The 22,463-nt window shown below is 46.9% G+C and overlaps 1 protein-coding gene and 1 non-coding gene across 2 annotated transcripts in view; one reads left to right on the top strand and one right to left on the bottom strand.

The window, feature by feature from the left end:
* Positions 1-22,463, bottom strand: part of LOC114509830 (sodium/glucose cotransporter 1-like) — a 41,711-nt gene that overhangs the window by 10,267 nt on the left and 8,981 nt on the right. Inside the window, exons 4-10 of the mRNA XM_028528380.2 lie at positions 20,857-20,961; positions 19,189-19,294; positions 18,347-18,427; positions 15,171-15,391; positions 9,082-9,217; positions 5,772-5,879; positions 4,213-4,363 (exon numbers count right to left, since the gene is read on the bottom strand). Of these exons, the coding sequence (XP_028384181.2) occupies positions 4,213-4,363; positions 5,772-5,879; positions 9,082-9,217; positions 15,171-15,391; positions 18,347-18,427; positions 19,189-19,294; positions 20,857-20,961 (908 nt within the window). The remainder of the gene's footprint in view (positions 1-4,212; positions 4,364-5,771; positions 5,880-9,081; positions 9,218-15,170; positions 15,392-18,346; positions 18,428-19,188; positions 19,295-20,856; positions 20,962-22,463) is intronic.
* LOC114510520 lies at positions 13,088-13,194 on the top strand. The gene has a single exon (XR_003685682.1). It is a non-coding gene; the product is annotated as a U6 spliceosomal RNA (small nuclear RNA).

Raw genomic sequence — 22,463 nt, 5'->3', positions numbered from 1 at the left:
AGTTGGGAGCCTAGAGCAAGGAGGTCCAAATTTGTGCATAACCCCTCTAAATCCATGGCTGACCCCTGAACTGTACACGTGGAAGAAAATCTCCAAACAGCCCACCAGGAAGCAACTGTTGGAAGGCAGAGAAAGGAAAGAACCAGCTCCTGCTGACAGCAGGGAACAGAATTTGGAATTTGAATCTCATTGAGTTGGAATGGCAATCTGGCCACCTCGGGATTTGCACTGGAACCCCTAAAGGACCATGCTTTATCCAGGGGTGTCCAACCTGTGGCCTGCGGGCTGCATGTGGCTCAGGATGGCTGGGAATGTGGCCCAAATAAAAATCATACATTTAGTTAAAACATTATGAGATTTTTTTGAGATTATGTGTCATACTGTATTTAATGTGTGGCCTAAGACAACTCTTCTTCTTCCAGTGTGGCCCAGAGATGCCAAAAGGTTGGACACCCCTCTGGGACATTATATCCTAGAGCTAAGAATTTGCCATAAGACTAGAGCAAAACCAAAATAGACACCCTAACAAAATGTAAAACCAGGCTCCATAAGTTTGTTTTCAGCTAGTGATTTACCTGCATGCTTGAACAAAAGCCAATGCTCTCCAGAGGAACATGATAAGAGTCTTTATGATACATTATCCACAATGTTCGATATACAATAAAATGTATGAGGCAGGTGAAGAAATAAGAAAATGTGATCCATAGTCAAGAAAGAAAGCAATCAATAGAAACTGATCCCAAGGTGGCTCAGGTATTAAAATGAGCGGATGAGGACTTCAAAGCAGTGATTAAATCTATACTATGGGACTCAAAGGAAATGATGATGAAGAATGAACTTATGAAAAATTATAACTATAAAAACCTTAAAAGGAAATCAAGTAGAAATTCCAGAATTAAAATTCCAGTTCAATACACGAAATGAAAAATTTGCCCTGGCTGGTAGGGCTCAGTGGATTGAGCACTGGCCTGCAGACCGAAAGGTCACCAGTTCGGTTCCCAGTCAGGGCATGTGCCTGTGTTGAGGGCCACGCCCCTGGCTGGTGCTGTGTGAGAGGCAACTGTCTGATGCATCTCTCACACATTGATGTTTCTCTCCCTCCCTTTCTCTCTCCCTCCCTATCTCTCTAAAGCAAATAAATAAATAAAATCTTAAAAGAAAAGAAAATTTCAGTGGTTGGCCTTACCACACTGGAAATCACAGAAGGAAGGTCCAGTCAACCTAAAGGCAGACTGGCAGGAAACTAAACTGAACACAGAGAAGATAAAAAAATAAATAGAGCTTCAGGGACCTGTGGGACATTATCAAAAGAGCTAATATGTGTGTAGAACTCCCCCAAAAGAGCAGAGATGGAGTAGAAAAATATGCAAAGAAATAATGGCCCAAAACATCCCGAATTGGATGAGAACCATTAACTACGGATTCAGAAGCCTGGCAAAACTGTTAGGATAGGCGCACACACACGCTGCTCACACGCGTAAGCAGATCATAACAAAATGACTAAGAACCAGAAATGAAGAAAAAAATCTTGAGAGCCATAGGGAAAAAAGACACGTTAAGTACAGACAGAAGTACTACGAACATGACTGACTTCTCAGAAACAAAAGGACAGAAAAGAATGGGAAGCAGTTTTAAAGTGGTGAAAATACTGTCAACCCAGAATTCTATACCCACCAAAAATATCCTTCAAAAATAAAGGTCGGATAAAAACATTTTTTTGACAAAACAGACAAAAAACATAAAACATATGGGTTATATAAAATACTATGTATAGATATATTTTCTTATTTTAATTTCTTTCAAAGGCAATTAATATATCACTATAACTGTACTGTGGGGTATACTATGTATGTAGACATAAAAACATATTACAACAATAACAAAAGATAAAAGATTAACAAAAGTTAACCAAAACAGTGTGGTGCTGGCACAAAAGCAGACACACAGACCAATGGAACAGAGCTGAAAGCCCAGAAAGAAACCCATTCATGTACAACCAACTAATATGTGGAAAGAGAGTCAAGAATACTTAATGGAGAAAACAAGGTCTCTTCAATAAGTGGTGCTAAAAATGGGATATTCACATGCAAAGGAATGAAACTGGACCTCTGTCTTACAACATTCACAAAAACTAGTTTAAAATAGAGTGAAGACTTAAGACACAAAACTGTATGCTCCCCAGAAGAAAACAGAGAGAAAAAATTACTTCACATTGGTCTTAGCAATGTTTTTTTTGTGTGTGTGTGTTTTGATACAACACCAAGAGCACAAGAAAACAAAAACAGTAACAAATGAGTGTATTCCAGATTTTACATCAAAGTAAACAGGCCTTGTGCAAAAACAGAAACAACCAACAAAATGAAAAGGCAACCTATAGAAATGGGGAAAATATTTGCAAATAAGAACACATCTGAAAAGGAATGGGAAAGGACCTGATAGACATTTTTTTCCAAAGAAGATATTCAGATGGCCAACTGGTACTTGAACAAATGCTCAATATCACTTATCAAAAAAGTGAGCCTAGAATTACCATATGATCCAGCAATTCCACTTCTGGGTATATACCTGAAGGAAATGCTATCTTTAAAAATTTTTTATTTACTGATTTGAGAGAGAGAGAGGGGAAGGGAGAAGAGGGAGAGAAAGAAACACTGATTTGTTGTTCCATTTAGTTATGCATTCATTGGTTGTCTCCTGTATGTGCCCTCACAGGGGACTGAACCCACAACCTTTGCATATTGGGACAGTGCTCTAACCAACTGAGCTACCTGGCCAGGGCCTAACAATCACTATCTTGAAGAGATATCTGCACCCCCATGTTCACTGCAGCATTATTCACAATAACCTAAGTACCCATGACAGATGAATGGATAAAGAAAATAAGGTATTACACACATGGTATGTTATTGAGTCATAGAAAGAAGGAAACCATGCCATTTGCGACAGCATGGATGGACCTAGAGAGCATTATGCTCAGTGAAGTAAGTCACACAGAAAAAGACAAATACCATATGATTTCACTTACATGTGGAATCTAAAAAATTGAACTCATAGGAACAGAGAGCAGATTTGTGGTTGCCAGAGGTGGGAGGTGGGGTTGGGGTAAGGGAAATATACAAAGATAGTCAAATGATACAAACTTTCAGTAATAAGATACATAAGTTCTGGGAAAATAATGTACAGCATGTTGAATACTGTTAACAATACTATACTATATAATCAAAAATTGCTAAAAGAGTAGATCTTAAAAGTTCTTATCTATAGAAAAAACGTTGTAGCCTGGCTGATGTGGCTCAGAGGATTGAGCACCGGCCTGTGAACCAAAGGGTCGCTGGTTCGATTCTCAGTCAGGGTACATGCCTGGGTTGTGGGCCAGGTCCCCAGTAGGGGGTGCTTGAGAAGCAACCACACATTGATGTTTCCCTCTCTCTTTTTCTCCCTCCCTTCCCCTCTCTAAAAATAAATAAATAAAATCTTTAACAAAATAAAAAAAGAAAAAAGTTGTAATCATATGAGGTGATGAGTATTCACTAAACTTCTTATATAATTATTTCATAATATATACACATACATAAAATCATGTTGTACACCTTAAACTCATACAATGTTATATATCAACCATATTTCAATAAAACTGTAAAATGGGTATCTCTTCCTAAGAAGCATATAATTGGTTTAAAAAAATAGTCTGATGAACTTAACCTTTTCACTCAGGTATTCAGTCCACTTACATTTCAGGGCCTGCACGGTGCCGTGTGGCATCACGGTTAACAGCATGGCCCTGGGGCAGAGATACTCTCCCACTTACTGTGTGACCTCAGGCAGACCAACTCCCTTCTCTCAGCCACCCTCCCCCCACGTTTCCAAAGAGAGCGAGCACAGTAAAACTGACCTTTCATGCTGTCATGGGGACCAAATGAGATAATGAGACTCTGTATGTAACTTTCCTCCCAAGGACTATTTTGGGGTACAGTTACCTATGCTCATTTTTATCGCTGCAAGTACTTAATTTTTTCCCAAATGAAAATCATTTTCTATGTGATTATAAAAGCAATGCATCTTCATTGTAAGATGGCGGTGGCAATCATAGCCACACTGTATATACACAGGATGATTCTGTTTACAGTATTACAGCCTAATTTTTCATGTGATAACACTGTGGCCATCGTTTCGCTGACAGCAGTAACTAATGCGATCAGAGGAATCCTTCACCTTCCTGTTACCATGAGCTCCTTCTCTGTGGCCATCGGCCGCATCTGGGTGTAGATGTCCAGCGTGAACACAGCGCTGGCACTGTTGAGGATGGAAGTCAGGGAGGACATGAGAGAGGCCCACAGTGTGGACAGCATCAAGCCTCGTGCACCTGCAAGAGAAGGGACATTTCCTGGACCTCCAGCTCTGTGTCCACCTGGGGAGATGCCTGAGGCCTCCTAAGGAGCTTTTCTATATACTACATTTTCTCCTACAAAATACACAAATTTTATTTGGAGTGAGATTCCATCTAAGACATATTAACTCATTACATTTGTCCTTGCTTTGTGACCACACTTACTAGTGTCCTGCTATGTTTTTATATAATAATGGGAGCTAATATCTCCTGAGTGTTACTTTGTGCCAGAACATTCCCTGAGGCATCAGCCTGCGCAGTTGGCCCTCTCACCCTGGGGGAGGGAAACCAGTGCCCCCTCCCTCACCACTTTACAGATGAGGAGCCAGAGGCTCAGATGGAGTGCAGGCTATAGGCAAGCGATGCTGTTCCTTGTGCCTCAGTGTCCTCATCTGTAAACGGGGCATAAAAGTACTTACCCCAGGCTGTTCTTAAGATTAAGACAAAGGAAGTAGATGGGTTAACACAATTCCTAATACAGAGCAAGTGCTCAACAAATATTAGCTATAAGCACGCCAATCTAATAGTATTATCACATGGCAGGGGCTCTGCTCTGTTGGGAGAGCATGAGGGTGACCAGGGCCTGAACTGAAGACCCACTGCAGCAAGGCCCCCACGATATTTACTGGGCTACTGGGGGTGCTCTGGCCAGGCAAACACTGCTGGCCTCCGATTTGCCTTCCCTCAGGCGCCCCCACAGCCCACTCTCACCCACGTCCCTTGATGACGGGCTCAGATGAAAACCTGGATGACTTTTTCCTTAACTGTGGGATGGGTAGCATTTCCATCACTCAGATTCCATCTGTGTTGCATTTCACGGAAAAGTCTCAACCTTTCCAGCCTATTGATCTGCAGAGCTAATGTGGAAGTTAAAGACAATGTACTACGGTGGGCATCCCCCTGGGGCTTCGGGGTGCAGGGGAGATGCATGCACAGGCTGTCATCTCGCAGTGCAAGCCCCCCACTCCCTGTCGGTGAACTGCCCGTCTCCCTGCCCATCCCAGTAGCTGTGAGCTCTCTGAGCGCAGGACTAGGTTTCTCTCATCTCTGCATTCTCACGGCTAGGACACTGTCTAGCACAGTGTGGAGCCCACCTGTGGAATGAAAGCACCAAGGCGTGAGCTAAGCCAGGGAAGCGGACTACGCAGATCGAAAGCACAGAGTGTGAGTGTATGAGGAATGAAGAGGGAGGAGGTCCAGCTCCTTCCTTCAGGCCACGAAAGATTTCCTTTATGCAACTAACTCTCTCACTCAACAGCCTGCATTTCCATCCAGAAGGGTGGGCAGACTGGTGGGTAAGCTCCCACAGCCTGAGGGCACAGGCATCAATGGGGACAGAGATCTGGGGTTTCCATGGCTTTTGACGGTGGGGTCCATTTCTTACCTTTGGGCAGCAGCCCTACTATCAGCATGGGGTAGGCGATGGGGCTGCAAGTAGTTCTGGCGCCACAGTGCTTTTCACATTCGGAAGGTGTGGCACACGCCACTTTGTCTGCAAGGAGGGATACAGTCACACCAACACGTTGGCCTTGGAGCCCTGAAGTCTGAGCTCAGGGAAAGGGGTGCAAATGGGAACGGTAGTAGGTTCCTGATTTGGCAGGTTCTTGGTCTACTGGCAACTGCTCCAATTCACGATCCTATACGCACTTGAGGAGCTTGGGGTAGACACAGAAGCAGAGTTAGGCGCTGAGAAGTCCAGTGAATTGATACTTCTACCAATGCACTGCTTGACCCAAAGCAAACCCCATGGCCTCGACCAGTCTTGAGGGTCCCAGCTACTTGTTGGGAAAGCAAATGGGTTATTTATCCACATGCTGATGTGTGAACAACTCATAACCTTACTCCCTTAGCCCTGATGGGGGTGCTATTTTAGAATATTTGGGTAGAAATTTTAGATAAAGGGAAGTAAAGGGAGGGAATGTGATATACCCTTCAGGAGCTTAAATAAAGGATATAAAGTTACCATATGAGAAAAACAACAACATAAAGTGCTTCCCAGATAAGGTCAAGTTAAAGGAGTTCATCATCACCAAGACCTTATTATATGAAAGGTTAAAGGGACTTATCTAAGAAATAGAAAAAGATAAAAAACTATGAATAGTAAAATGACAACAAACTCACAACTATCAACAACTGAACCTAAATAAAACCCCCGAAAACAAATTCTAAGCAAACAACTAGAACAGGAACAGAATTAGAGAAATGGAGATCACATGGAGGGTTTTCAGTGGGGAGGGGGAGGGAAAGAATGGGGCAAGGGGGGGTGGTGGCGGCAGGAAATGTAAAGGGAATAAGAAGCATAATTGGTAGGCATAAAATAGATGGGGAGAGGTTAAGAATAGTGTGGAAAACAGAGAAGCCAAAGAACTTATATGTACGACCCATGGACATGAACTAAGGGGGGAATGCTGGAGGGTTGGGGGGTAGAGGGTGGAAGGGAGATAAAGGGGGAAAAGTTGGGAAAACTGTAATAGCATGAAATATACTTAAAAAAAGAAAAAACAACACATCAACATAGACTGGAACGAGGTAAGATGTCGCCTAGGTTTCTGGGTAAAGCAAGCTATTTTCTTAGGAACAGCTATCTAGCTTGAGGAGTGGTGACCAAACATCTGGAGAAAGGATATGAAAACTCAAGGGGTGGCTACAGCGACCCTCCTTTTTCACCTGCCCACTCTCCTTGCCCCCTGCTTCCGGAACCACAACCTCAGTCTGACTTGGCCTGGTTTGCGAGGGGCCTGGGAGCCAGGCCTGGCCACTCTGGAAATCCCTTCTCCTTGATCACAAGGACGAGTCCTTATCACTCAGGTGAGTTTGCTAGGACTCACGTGGGATTTCTCCGGGAAGTACTGGGAAGGGAAACACTTTCCACGGGGGTTGCTGAGCGGGGAAGGGGTGGATAGAGGCCTGGTGCTGCCGGTGACAATCTTGCCACCTGATGCCCTGTGTGCGTGACACCAGCTCAGAAGACAGAGGAGCCAAGAGTGCACATCATTTTCAAACAAAATCCCAAGCACTACAGAGGCCTACGCAGAAAACCAGGTTTAGAGAATCACACCTTGGCAGTGCTTGGCCCCCAGCTCTGGCCGGGGGAGAGACCCAGAACGCAGGGCCGGAAGCATTCGGGTTACTGGGAAAGCATCTTCTTCCAGGAATGTGGGCTAGTGCCAGGCTTTCATGATAAATGGCTTTCTGGCTTTATATACTTGGCATGTATAAATGGATCTGTGAATGTGGCCATTTCTGAGGATTAGGGACAAGTGGTTCTGGGCCCTTTTCTACCCCAAGGGCGCTCCTCAGTGCATTCCATCAACGCTATTCACTTCGTGGTCAGAAGGCCGCTCTGGCTTCCCAGAGGCCCACTCCAGCGGTAGGGAAGAGCTCTGCCCGGCTCTCGTTTCCTCCCTCCCTTCGCAGCTTTTAGAGTTTGAAATACACGTGGTTCTGCCCAGTCTTGTTCTTCAGCGAGCAGAGAGGTCCACGGCATGGCGTGGGGGCAGGGAGGCAGGGCCATGGAGCCCAGGCGACTCCTGGGTCCTGGAGAGCACAGGGGCCTATTTTCTATTCGATGAGGAGGTACCACTTCTGAGACCCCAAAGAGCGCTGCCCGACAGCCAAAGACCAAACATGGGAATGTTGAAACAGAACACTCCTTTTCTGTTAAAACTGGAAAGGAGCCCTGGCTGGTGCTGCTCAGTGGACTGAGCACTGGCCTGCAAGCCAAAGGGTCACTGGTTCTATTCTCAGTCAGGGCACAAGCCTGGGTTGTGGGCCAGGTCCCCGGTAGGGGGTGCGTGACAGACAGCCACACACTGATGTTGCTATCACTTTCTTTCTTTCTCCCTTCCCCTCCATCTAAAAACAAATAAATAAAATCTTTAAAAATAACTGGAAAGAAGATAAGATTAAAAAGAGAAAGACATGTATGTCCGGGGCAGACTGAAAGATGATTTAGGGTCAGAGATGCCCACTGCAGTTACTGAGCAGGGAGAGGTGTTTGCACCCCACCCTGCCACAGCACTGCAGCAGGAGACTCGCACGGAGGTTGCTGGCTCCGTCCCAGAGGCCGCACCTGGCAGAGCACGTGCTCCATGAAGGCTGAGTGGGTAAACAAACCCAGGACCCTGGGGGACAGTACAGCTAGCAAAACTAGGGGATGAGATAGATCCACAGAATTATGATAGCTCATTTAGGGAAAGGGGGATGTTTTTCACAGCATTTGATGGAAAGAACGTGGGCCTCCAAGACAGACCTATTTTGGGGGTTACGTGGAGCTCCGCCTCCTACATGTCTCATCTGTGCAATGAGGCCACACAAGGCCACCTCTGGAGCTGTGAGAGCAGGGACACATCTGTCAGATCCCCAGTGCAGTGCCTGGCACACAGGCCTGCCAAGGTGCGGCCTGGCGTACAAGGGGAGGAACACAGACTTGCTGCCGTGGCAAAGACTAGGCCCTGGCTGCAGGGAGCGCTGGTTGGCTCTTCCCTGCCTGAACTTCGCTCTCTGCAATTTCTCTCCTGCCACCTACCTCCATGGTCTCTGCCAGGCTTCTGCTCAGCTGCATCCCTACTTTAAACCTGTTACCTCCCCAGGCGGCAATCTGGGCACCGTGGCACCAGGACATGGTAGGAGACCTACCTAGACCTCTGAGACAGGAGTTGACTGGGGTGAGCATGTCCGAATTAAGAACTTACCTGTGTACAGGATGCGGCTGATCATTCCGGGCATCACAACAGTGAACATGGGCAGCAGCTTCAGGTACCCGCACAGGACACAGCTGCCCTTCACGTGAGACATGTTCTTCCCTGCCAGGCACCGTTGGACAAAAATCTGCCAGGAAACACAGATGGGTGAAGGGGGGTGATGGCTTTATCGGAGTATAGAAAGCCCAGTCCACCTTGGCACAGACAGAGTAATTGACCTGCTACAGCAGCCAGACGTGCCTTCTGGTGGGTTTCTGCCAAGCTGCTCAGCCCTATCACCCAGCCAGCTCCAGGCACTGAGGGCCAGAGGAGGTGCGTGTGACCAGTAAGCACACTTTGCTCAGTGCACAGTGGCCAGAGGGGACAGGGATGGCATGCATGACCTTGGCCTCATTGCCAGCACCATACACCCATCCTGGTGGCACAGTGCTTACAATCTGTCCCCCGGCAAGGACGAGACTCCCTCCCAGAGGCCACAGACCATTGCTGCTGGGTAGAAGGGAGAGAGCCCTGTGACATAGGTCAAAGCAAAGGTGGGTCTCTGGTAACAAATGAGTGTTCATTTTAGAACTGGGACCAACTTCGTTCATCTAAATGTAAACAGAGCAGCAGAGGCCTTTATAATGCAAAAATCTTCAGAGGATGTTTCACGACCCATTTCACGGAGCCCCTGCTGGAGGGGCAGTGTGCACTCAGGCCGAACAGAACAGCACAGCTGGCAGGTGGACGAGCACTTAAGGAGACACAAAGACACGGTCCAGTGCATCGCAAACAATTCGGTGTTATGTCTGCACTAAAAGTATGTTCCTGAAGAACACATAAATAAGGTGAAAAAATGCTCATTTTTTTTTTATGGCAACTAAAAGGCACAGGATACAACAATAGCATATACACTGCGACTCTATACCTAGGAAAATGTCTACAGGAGTAAACCCATGTGATAATAGTGGTTAGTCCTGGGGTGGCAGAATTAACAGGGGTTAATGTGGGGTTTTCATTTTCGTCTTTATTTTCCAAATGTATTATTTTGACAGCAGGAGGAAGAACCTGAAAGTGATCCTGCCTGATGCAACAGGCACTGCTTCTCAGGGGATCTCCGGGCACCTGCTGCTGGCCTGGGGGTCAGTGTGCATCTGTGCAGAGCGGGAGGGGGGTGGTGGGGGACAGTCAGGCTACATTTCCTGGTCTATGCTTAGCCCTGTGCATGTGAGACATGGTCTCTCAGGGAGGAGGTAAAGAAGCAGAGCAAGGCCATAGAGGTACTCTGAGGAGGGGTGATCATAAGGGCACGAAATCATTCCGGGTAGAAACGTCTTAAGCACGTCTACATGTTGTTATACAGTAAAAGGATGATTGGTTAAAAATGGCGGTGGGACAAAGATGAACAGTTTTCCTACTGTCAATTTATCTGCCTTTTTAAAAAATTAAAATTGCTCCTTACATCATTTTCTTTACTAGTTAGGAAGTTGTATCTTCTACTCCAATGCTTTGAATAATTACCCTCCAAATTTTAACGTGGATACGACTTCAGGTCTAAAGAAAATCAATATCCCCACCTTTCTGAACAGTTTAGAGTCCATAGCTAGATTTAACCCTGAACTGTGTTCCGATGTTTTAGTTTCGTCCCGTTTTACCTCCTACAGTCATAATTACTCTGTAATACTCAGCCAGTGCTGCGCGGCTCAAGTCGAAGGAGCCGACGCTTCCGTTCTGCCCATGTGCCCGTTGGCGTCTCCGCTGACTGCCAGTCCTCGCTCTCCGGCACTCCCTCTTCCTTCGCACACACCTTGCAGTCTTTCTTGAGGGACAGCAGCATCTTCACTTTGCTCTTGGTTTTGCCCTTTCCTTAGAACTTAGAACTTAGAACTTGGAAACTTCTGCTCCTCTGCCTCTGGGCTCCATTGTTGCCACTGAGAAGTCTGTTGTCAGTGTAACTGTCTTCGTCAGTTCGGGTAAGCTTTACTCCCAGGAGGCTTTCGAAATCGTCTTCTCGTCTTTGATGTTCTGACCTTTCATTATGATGTAACTTTGCGTGAAGGTTCGAATTATTTCTGCTTGAGATTTGCTGGGATCCCTGACTTTGATGGTTCCTGCTATTTCAACAACTGAAATTCTCAGCACTCCCCTTGAAATATTGTTTCTTGCTGCTTTTCTTGTGGAACGCCAACCAAATGTCTTTTGATTCTCATTCTTTTATGTCATGCCATCTCTCCTCCCCACTTTGTGTTTTGTGCTTTCTGGGCAATTTCTTCAGTTTTCTCTTTCAGATTACTATTTTTTTTCCTTCAACTATGTTTAATCTGCTATTTTAGCAGTTACTGAGTTTTACATTTCAATAAGTTCGTATTTCATTTCTAGGAGTTTGAGTTTTCAAATCTGTTCTTTTTTGATAGAACTGTATTAATGTTTTCAGTTCCACTTTTATTTCTTTAAATGCTTATTTTGTATTTGGTTATCTAATACTTCAATTTTCTGAGGTTTAGGGTACTGATTCTGCTGTCTCTTGCTCAAGGTGGTTTGATTCCTTCTGTTTTCTAATTTGGGTTGGGGGCTCATGGTGAGCAGGTGTTTGTTTACGGGACCCCTGCAGAGCCTCGATTAGGGCATCTCTCCGGAGAGAGCCTGCTGTCACTCCTGCTGGGTTGGTGCACAGCGGATTTTGGATGAGCTCACATCCATTCCTTCCCACGGGGTTTCCTCTGCCCATAGAAGGCAGTTAAAGACCTAAACACACAAGGGAGGCAGGCCTGCCATGACAAATTCTCAGAGGAGACTTTTTTCTTCTTTCTGTAACTCAGGTTGAGGCACTTAAAATTTTTCTTTTTGTTGCTGTTTCTCCTTGCCGGTGGGCAGATTTTTTGCCCTAGTCTGCCTTTTCAGGGAGGCTACAGCCTTTCGGGAAGCCAAGCTCTACGTGGGGGGCTGAGTCTTGACCACTCATCCGCTTGAGGCCTTTCTCCGGGTCTCCCCAGGCGTTTAGGCCTTTGAGGACCAGCGCGGTCAGGGCACTGTCGGTGCCAGTGAAGCTCTCTTGATTTCAATTCTCTCTTTGTTTTGGGCCTCTGGGCTTTTTTTTTCTTTCCTATGAGCTCCTCTGTGATCATAGTAAGATGTTTGTTGTATTTTGCTCAGCATTCCTGGGCGCTTTGTGTTGGGAGATAGTTTAGGACATCTAGTTGACCCATTGTAAGAAGTAGAAATCCAGGGGCAGCTTTTAAAGCTATGGCTACAGAAGAACTGGAGAGAAAACTATAGAAACAAGTTGAGTAGCATAATTCAAACCCACAATCAGTAGAAGGAAAAGACGACAAATCGTGAAATTACAGCTGCGTTGCAGAGAACGCCCACTCACCGTGCTCTCGGTCTCATCTGGGGCCTCCTGCCTCCACGCAGCGTGTTCCGAAGGCCCGTCAGTGTCGCTGCGTGTCCAGCGTGTCCACTGCTTCTCGCTGCTGTGGGGTTCCGCAGCAGTGCCCGCCCGCCTCACCTGTCCGCTTCAGATGACGGCACGATCAGCACTGCGGTCAGTGTCTCACACGAGCAAGGTACCTGTGACCTCGCACGAGGATGGTTCAGGCAGATCCTGAGGAACATCGTTGCTGGGTCACAGAGCATGATGCACTTGATTTCATTAAGCACTTCCAGGACAGACGCACTAGCCCATGCTCCACTGGAAGCGCATGAGGGCTCCTGTACATCCGTCCCAGTTCTGGTGCTTGGCGTCACCAAGCTTTCTGACTTTTGCCTGTCTTATTGGGGTTTGAACTGCGCTCCCCGGTGTCACTGGGTGTCATGCCTGTTCCCATTCACATTTGTTTGAATTTCCCTTTCTGTACGTTGCCTACCAGTATTTTTTCTCCACTGTTCTGTTGGGGCTCCTTTTTCTTGTGGATTTTCCATTCTCCTCTTGTTCATTATCAACATTTCTAATGAGCTTCTCTAATCTGTCATCTGTCAACTTTGTCCACAGTATTCTTGGTTAAGAAGTTTTTATTGTGTGCTCGCTTCGGCAGCACATATACTAAAATTAGAACGATACAGAGAAGATTAGCATGGCCCCTGCGCAAGGATGACACACAAATTCGTGAAGCGTTCCATATTTTTACAACAAAACAAAACAAAACAAAAAACTAGCAAAATATAACCAAAGACACTGAAATAGGGGATAGTCTGACAGTGGCCAAAGGGGAGAGAAGAGGGAATTTCAGGGGGGAATGGGTAGGGATTACAGGAACAAATTTGGAGGACACATGGACAAAAACTAGGGGTGGGGGGTAATGGGGGGAAGGGGGAGGGTTGGGTGGAGGGGCTGGAACGGGAGTAGGGGGGAGAAAACTGTACTTGAACAATGATTGAAATAAAAAAAAATAAAAAAAAAGAAAGAACATAAACAAAAAAAAAAAAAGAAGTTTTTATTGTAATGTGGTCAAATTGGTATGATGTATACTCCATCTCAACAATATTCTCTGACATTACCTTTCCTTAATTGTGTAGCTTCACCCTGCACACGGAAGTTCAGTCCATCTGAGGTCCCCCTTGCACAAGGGTCAGGTAGGGCTGGAGTTCTATCACTCCAAAGAGCATCAAAGAGCACGTGTCTCCCCGGTGATTGGTAGAGCCTCACTGAACATATACTGAATTCCTAGGAGTACACGAGTCTGTCTCTGACATTTTTATTCTGTTGCCTTAGGCCATGTGTCTATTCTGGGAAATTTCAATCTTTTTCTTACAGCTACTTTGTAGATTTTCACATATCTGGTTGGGCAAGTTCTCCGCCTTTGTTCTTCATGTTCAAACTTGGGTTAGCTATATGCGGTATTTTTTTCTTCCACAAAATGTCTAAACTTTTAAAATTGTGCCACAACACACAGAAGTACACTGTGGCACATGACAGAGTACACCTTACACCCACCATCCAGGTCACAGGATGGAAGACCCTGGACTCTCTGTGTGACTCTTGGACAGAAGAAGAGACACGGAGCTCACATCACACGTAACTGCCCATTGACAGCAATTGGCTCAGGAGCACTGTGCATCCCGGTGTTGGAAAACTGCCACCTCTCTTTAGTGCCAGGGTTTTCTTCCCCCATAGAAGAATGCCTGCATGAAGTAACAGTCACCCTTCGTTCCGCCTCCCCTAGCCCCCAGGCAAGCACTCATCCATTTTCTCTATGGAGTTGCCTAATCTGCATATTTCGCATAAAAAGAATCACATAACAGGTGATTTTTCATGTCCAGCTTCTTTCACTCAATGTGATGTTTGCAGATCCATCCAGGTGGTAGCCCGTCCCAGAGCCCCATTCCTTTATGGCCGAGTGACAGTGCAACTCATGGACGTGCATCTTGTTTGCTCATTCATTCTCTGACGGACATGGGCGTAGCTTTCACTTTTTGGCAGCTGTGAATAATTCTGCCGTATGTGCCTCTTTTAAACCGCACCCCCTTCCCTTACTCTAGAAATAACCACTTGCATGAGTATTTTATTTCCTCCTTGCTTGTCTTTATAATTTCTTCCACTTAATTTGAATACCTGAACAACATAGCAGCGTTGGTTGTGTTAAACTTTACGCAAATATAGTCACACAGGACCCAGCCTTCAGAATCTGGAATCATGTTTTGAAGACTTATCAGTGTTACTATATGTAACTATACTTTCTTCTTATTTCTTTATTTCTTTTTCACTGTGTGAATATTTCACATTTTATTTAAAGATCTACCATTAAGAAAAAGCCATATAATTTTTAGAGTAAGTTCAAGTCCTTAAAAAAATCCAACTGAAATACTGATTGGTTGCATTTAATTTATTGACTCAACTGAGAACTGACTTATTTTTTGCATCCCCCAAAACTGTGTTTTCGATAGTGATAGTGAAGGAAAAAAATGAAAATAGCTGATGTTTTATAGATGGGCCTGTGGGAGAAATTCCTTTTAAACAGAATTTCATGCAAAGTGATTTAGGCAATACCTGAATATTGGCGGGGCACCTGACCACCAAGTGCACGCTGACCCTCTGTGGTGCACCCACCTGGGGCCAGCAGCCCCTGGTGCCGCTGTTGCTCAGCTGCCACATGTCTGATTACCTGGTCGGTGCACCAGTAGTACAAGGAGAGGATGGGGAGGCCAAAGATGACTCCAGGCCAGGGGATGTCTCCAGTGATGGGGTCTCGGAAGATGTGGAAAGAATCCTGGCGAGGGAGGTAGCACTCTGGGTTGGCGGTCCAGTTTCCTTCCTGCGTGATGCTGGGCTTCGTGTTTGGGTATTTACGCAGCAGCTCCTGGTATCCTCCCACTTCTTTAAAGGCTTCAAAACAATACGAAACTTATCAGTACTGTAAATGGTATAATGCTCGTCTGAAGAACCAAGGTTGCAAAGACAGACTCAGTTTGACGAACTGTCCAATCTAGAAAGTACAATGGAAAGAAGAACACAGTGGGCATCTGTGGCTGCATGCCTGGGGACCCCTGTGCCTGCATCTGGGGGCCGAAGCCCCCTTTCCACGGCATCTTGTGCCCTGTGGCTGTAGGAGGGCCTCGTCAAGCAGCCTGCCACTCCAGTCTGGTATGTGGCCCAGGCCTGACCAACACTCCCTGTGCCCTGGGTGACGGCTGGTGGATGGGTTTGAGACCCACGCTCAGCTAATCAGAAAGCGTCTGGGTGCTGGTTACCGGAGTGTGTTTACATGGCAATCTTTGATGTAGCTATACGCTTTGACTCGCACACTTCCCAATAAAAAGTTTATTGCAAATATAAAAATAAAAAAGGATGATCTCTATTCACTGATACAGAAATTTGCCTATGATATAGTACCAGTGGTGGAAAAACAGGCACAAAATTTGGTTTTGATTCTATTCAAATGTATATCTCAATGATGAAAAATGCTAGTATGTATGAGGACTGTCTCTGGAAGGCTGCACACAACTTGTGATACTGCTCGTCTCGGGGCTCAGGCTGGGAAACTGAGGGCAATGAGGGGCTTGCTGTGCCCTCTTTTGTTCTGTTTGGTTCGTGTGTATATTACCTGGAAATAAGAAATAAAATTGCCATGGGTTCCCATGGTGACCAGTTTGAAGGACAGTACTCATTTGGATGTACAAGTTCTTGTGTACTTCTAAAAGAAAACAATTATTCTACTTTATAATAGTTTACTTATCAAAAGAACATGAATATTTCAGTAAAAAAATCCCATTAAATTTCTGAGAAAATGCCTTAGATTGTTCAGGTCACTCTAATAAAACACCGTGGATCAGGTGGCTTATAAACTACAAACAGGTACTTCCTGCGTTCGGGGGTGGGCAAGTCCAAGACCAGAGGGCTGGCCCGGGGCTGTCTGGGGAGGGCGCACCTCCTGCTCCAGGCACGGCCTCCTTCCCACCCACCGTGTCCTCACGGGGAGGCAGGGAAGAAGGAGCTCTCTGGGGTTTCTTTGATAAAGGCATTAATGCTATTCATAGGGCAGAGCCCCCCGAAAGGCCCCACCTTCTAATACCATCACATTGGGGGTTAGGATTTCAACATATGAATTTTGGAGGGACACACACATTCATTCTATAACAGTAAAGAAAATATAACTATTTAGAAACATAATTGCTAACATTAAGTGGAATATCCCACCCACTCCTAAAGTTTAATTGGATGTCATTTTCAACTACTGGGGGGGGCTTGGCCAGTTTGAAAAATGTTCATGTTGCCCTGGCTGGTGTGGCTCAGTTGGTGAGAGTGGTGTCCTGTAAATTGAAAGGTCATAGGTTTGATCCCAGTCAGGGCATACAACTAGGTTGCAGGTTCGGTTCCCGGTCAGGGTGTGTACAGAAGGCAACCGACCGATGTTTCTCTCCCTCTCTCCCTCCCTTCCCCCCTCTCTAAAATCAATAAGCATGTCCTCGAGTGAGGGCTAGAAAAGTGTGGATGTTTAACACTAGCACGCAATTAATCACAATGGCTTAGTTTGTTTTAGTTTACAGTTTTGTCACTCAGAGGCCATCGCTTCTCAGCTCTTTAAAGAGTTCTGTGGGTCACGCTCAGCGTGCATTTTTTCCCCAGCAACGCCTCGCCGAGTGCACTTCAGGGCACACTCATGCTCACTGAATGGTAAGACCGGGGACAGTGTGTTCCGTTTGATTCTGTCTGTCCTCACCGCATGGGGTGCAACAGCGAGGTCTAGGAAACCGTAATCCTTCCACTGCACTCACATATCACTTCAGTGTTTTTTCAGTACCTGGTCTGAGAACTTCCCCTTCTAGGTGTCTGCAAGACTGATCTCTCACTCTTGGAGCAGTGGGTAACACCGGCTTCCCTAAGTCGTACTCCTGCCCCAACCGGTGGAGGGAGACTTCGGTCTGAAGGTAAGAGCGCTTGCCACGCAGGTGCTGCAATACGTACGTTTGCGTGCCGGGCTCTGTGTCAGAGGGCCCCGGTTCTGGCTCTGCTCGTGGTGAGTCTGTGAGCAAGTCACTTAGCTGAGCCCAGTTTCCTCATGTGTAAAACGGGGGTAACGATAGTGGTTATGCCTCACGGTACTGGTGATGGTTCAAGAGGCAACACAGACAAATGCCTACATGGTACCTGACACCCAATTCGTGCAGCTATTATTTTCATTCTTATTACTTAATAATTTGTTGGATTCTTATCTTGCCCTTTTATTTCCCAATTTCCCTTAATGCCCCCCCCCCCCCTTTTGGATGAATGAATAATCTACCATGTGCCTCACACTGCACTGTATGAGGGATACGACAGCCCTGGTTCTTAAGGAGTTCTGAACCTGGGACATACGGTTCACACAAGTGACACAACTGATGGGCGAATGAGGTGTGTGTGCAGAGAAAGACAAGCTGTGTGGCAGCTGACGCAGGGCCAGAGGAGAAGGACGTGCAGATGGAATGACCACAGAATCACGCCTCTGGGGCAGGACCTCCCACTGACGTGGACAGATGGGTCTGACTGAGTGGGTGCAAAGCAGAGGGGCCTCAAATGGCAGAGGAAGAGCATGGGCAGAGGCGGGGATGAGGGTGGCGGACCTCCCTGGCCTGCTGCCCTGAGGCACTAGAGTCTGTCAGTGCCACTCCCGTCCCTGGACTCCTTCCTGCTCATTGAGCAGAAGCTTCCTCCCTGATGTTCAGCACGACCTTAGGTGATGCTCTTGGGTTCCGAGGGCCTCAGTCTCCTCATCTGCAAGACGAAGATGCTGAAGTGGCCTCAGGCAGCAACCAGATTCAAAGATACCATCCACAGCACCCAATCTTCTCAAGATTTACTTACCAAAGCCCATTAGCAAGACGGACCCCAGAATCATAACGCCAGCATGTACGATGTCAGTATACACCACGGCTATGAAGCCACCTGAAGAGGCAGGAGGAAGAGGATGAAAGCACATTGGACTCTTTCTGCTGGAAGCTGCCTTGGCATCCTACTCTCCTCTCCCGTTTCCTGCAGGTCTCCACATGTGCACCGTCTGTCCCTTTAACTCAGTGGGTCTGACAACTACATATGCTTGGTCTTGGTACACCCTGTTTCCTCTCTTTAATCTCTTTCAATAATCTTTTGCTGTTTTTCTTTAAAAAAAAGATTTTATTTACTTTTAGACAGAAGGAAAGGAGGGAGAAAGAGAGGGAGAGAAACATCGATGTGTGAGAGAAACATTAGTTGGTTGGTTACCTCTCACACGCCCCCCCAGCTGGGGACCTGGCCCACAACCCAGGCATGTGCCCTGATTGGGAATTGAACCAGCGACCCTTTGGTTCACAGGCCGGTGCTCAATCCACTGAACCACACCAGCCAGGGCTGTGGTCCCATTCTTGTACCAAGCAGCCTGCTGTGTCCGGCCTAATACCACCTAAAATGGCACCACTGCCGACCCTGCTGGTCAGAGAGCCCCTGCCCGCCCGACCTGATGTCTAGGGGTGGGGCCCCGCTTTGGCACTCCTGCCCTGGTTATTTTTACTGTTTGTACCCCCTCCCCCGACCGGGCCTCAGCACTGTGCTCTACAGACTTCCGGAAAATGTAAAAGCTGAAGACCCCTGCCTCAGTGTCTACCAGGACTCCCCTGGGAGGTAGGGCTTTTGTGTTAACATAAATACCTGTACGGTCAGAGTAGCCTCACCTGTGATGGTATAAATACCAGTAATTGTCAGCAGGACTATGGTGACCAGGTAAACATCCAAGCCCAGGACCAGCCTCATGAACATGGCCCCAGTGCAGATCTCCACCTGCAGTGAGGACAAGGCACCAGGCCACTCTTCCATCTGCGGCTCGGCCCACCGCAGCCCTGGAAGCCACCCACAGTCGGCACAGCGCTGCATCACTGGGGGCACCGGGTGGGGGTTACCCAAGTTCTGCTGGGCACCAAGGCTTGTGCCCCACGAGTTCAGTCAAGGTCAGCACCTTCAGGGCTTAGGTTAACCCAATTAATCCGTTTAACACCACTTAGCCTCTTCCTCCCTGGAGCGTCCGAGTGGGGAGTGCGCTCGGAGAGTGAGCTATCCCTGCAGTTCTGCACTGGGGACGGCAAAGGGAACAGCTCACTCGGTGCTGGCCAGCTTTTTCCATACAGGAGCAGATGGTAAATGCCGTCGGCTATGCAGGCCACATACCATCTCTGTTTTCCACAGCCCTTTAGCTCCGTGAGGGCCATTCTTAGCTTAAGGGCTGTTCAAAGCAGGCCACTCTGAGGACTGGCCTTTGGGCTGGGCTTGCTGATCCCTGGCTTAGATTCCGAAGCATCTGCGCATCATTTAACCGGCCAACTTCTTGCTTTGTTATTCTGGTCTCCAAAGCCAGAAATACAATGGGCAGAGAGATCCTCCTAACATTCCCCTATCTGTTTATTTACCAAAGGTTTACCGAGCACCAGCAACATATTAGGTATTTAGCAGGTTTCTGAAGACACAGGGTTATCAAAAGCCAGTCACTGTCTTCAAGTAGCTTACACTTAATGATGGACACAGACCATTAAACAGGCACTTTCCATGTAATGTGGAACTCATTCGATCCTTCAGGAAACATTTTATGAGCATCTTATGTGCTGCACGTGTTCTCAGCACAGGGGGCATGACACTGTGAATATGCCAGGTGAGGCCCTGGGCCGCAAGAAGTTTGTGCTGGAGTGGAGAAGACAGATAATGATCAAGGAAGCAAATAAATCCCTCTCACATGGTGACAAGTACTACAGAGGAAATAGAGACAGAGTAATGGAGCAGAGACTGACAGCCATATCCATGGGAGGCGTTTCCAAGGAGATGCTTGGAAAACATGGGGGAAGAACATTCTAGACAGAGTACAGAGCAGGTGTCAAGGACTTCAAGTGGAAAAAAGCTTGCAGGATTTGAGAAACAACGAGGCCGCTGGTGTGGCTATGGCACGGTGACTACAGGAGAGGGGACAAGGCCAGAGAGGCAGGGGCTGGAACAAGACAGTCCTTTCCGGCCACAACAAGGGGTGCAGGTTTGCTTGCAAGGGGGGGTGGAAGCTCCTGGATTGTTTTAAGCAGAAGAGTGACACTACCTAATGACATGACACAGGTAAGCCCACGGTCCTCTGGGAATACAGAGGAGGGGCCTGTAACCCAGGCTTGGCAGGCAAAGAAGATGTCTCTGTCTTTTAGCTTTTGTAAATTCTCATGGAGCCATTCTTCCTCTGCCCTGGCTTTAACAGCAGAGGCCAATGAGTAATGTATGGGGCCCCAGGGTGACCTGATGGGACAAATGCAGCACCGCCCTGTCCACTGAGTTTTGTTCGTTTTCTTTCTTGGGCTGACTTTGAAACAACTCACTGAGATCTTGTGGAAGATGTAGAGGAATAAGTGCAGAGCAGCGAGGAGGATCTGGATCCGGCAGCCACCAAACCGCTTCCTCAAATATTCCGGCATTGTCACCACCTGCAGGAGCAACAAGAGAAGTCACTGGAGGAGTGCCGGAAGGGGCAGGCGCAAGGATGGGCCTTGCTCACCATGTGCTGGTTGTCACAGAGATTCAGCTGATGGTGGGAGTGGCCAGGGAAGGCAAGATGCAGGGTCACCAACTCTGGCTTTGTACTTACTGCCCGGTCCCTGTGAAGATGACAGAAATGAGAAAGGAGGGGGAATACTGCTGTCTTCAAGAAGCTTGGAACTGAGCTTCCGGTGCAATCTGCAGAAAGAAGGAAATCCAGCTAATTGAAAATGTTTAATGATGACGAATGACTTCTGTGAAAAAATCACAGAGCAAGATTACATGCTTTATCTCACACGACAAGTTCAGCCAGTGCTGGAGACAGACAGAACCTGACTCTGTGAACGACGCCCGTGTGTGTGCTGGTGCCCCAGATAACCCGGCTCACTTCTGCCTCCACCTCTCAGGCTGCGTGCACCTGGTGGCGGGGCGTGCGCGCCCCCTGCTCCTCCGACTCCCGGGCCCGGCACGGTGCCTGCGCACGGCAGGGGCGCAGACAACTGTCCACTGCAGCCCGTCCCACCTTGTGTCCGAACACCCCCGCGTGCTCCTGTCTGCGCAGGACAGATGTCCTCTAGTTTCTTTTTGGTTTTTTTGGTTGGCCAGTCAGGAATTTGGGATTTTTGTATCTTATTTTATAATTCTCTGTCTCAAGGCCATACAAAGAGTCTATACTTTCTTGTAAAAACATAAAACTTTGTATTTCCCATTTAAGTCTTTAATCAATCTAAAATTATTGTGTAGAACAGGGACCCAATTTTGCCTTTTCATATGATAATCAACCGGCCCTCCTTCCCGCACCGACCTGGTCCACCGTCAGAGCCACCGGGTGCCCCTGTCCGAGTGCGCCTGGGCTTTTCACCGCCTCACCTGTCCACGTGCCATCCGCACACCAGCCAGCAGCCCTGATATTAAGTAGGGCAAGTCCTTCTTTTCCTTTGACAGGAGTGTCTCTGTTGTTCACATACTTTTGCTCTTCTACATACATTTTATTTATTTTTTTCCAGCTTTACTGAGATATGCTATGAAACATCACCTAAGTTTAAGGTGTACAACAAGATTTGATACACGTATGTATTGTGAAATGAATACTACCACAGTAAGGTTAGTTAACATCTGCATCACCTCACAGAATTACCATTTCTTTTGCGGTGAGGGCATTTCAGATCTACTCACTGAGCAACTTTTAAGTGTGTGATATAGTATTGTTAACTACGGTTACCACGCTATTTTAAAAAATCTATTCTGCCACCCACCCTATGCCTTTTGATGGGAGAATTTAATGCACCTACATTGAAAGTAATCATTTATAGGTAAGGACGTAATAATGCCATTGCGTTAGTTGTTTCCTGGCTGTTTTGTAATTCCTTTGCTACTTTCTTCCCCTGTGGATGAACGGCTTTCTACAGTGGTAAGCTCTGATTTCCTCCTCTTCACCTCCTGTGAATCT

The sequence above is a fragment of the Phyllostomus discolor genome, chromosome 13 (assembly GCF_004126475.2).
Source record: "Phyllostomus discolor isolate MPI-MPIP mPhyDis1 chromosome 13, mPhyDis1.pri.v3, whole genome shotgun sequence".
Classification (NCBI taxonomy): Eukaryota; Metazoa; Chordata; class Mammalia; order Chiroptera; family Phyllostomidae; genus Phyllostomus; species Phyllostomus discolor.
Note: the sequence above shows the minus strand (reverse complement) of the source record. Positions and strands in the feature narration are given on the sequence as shown.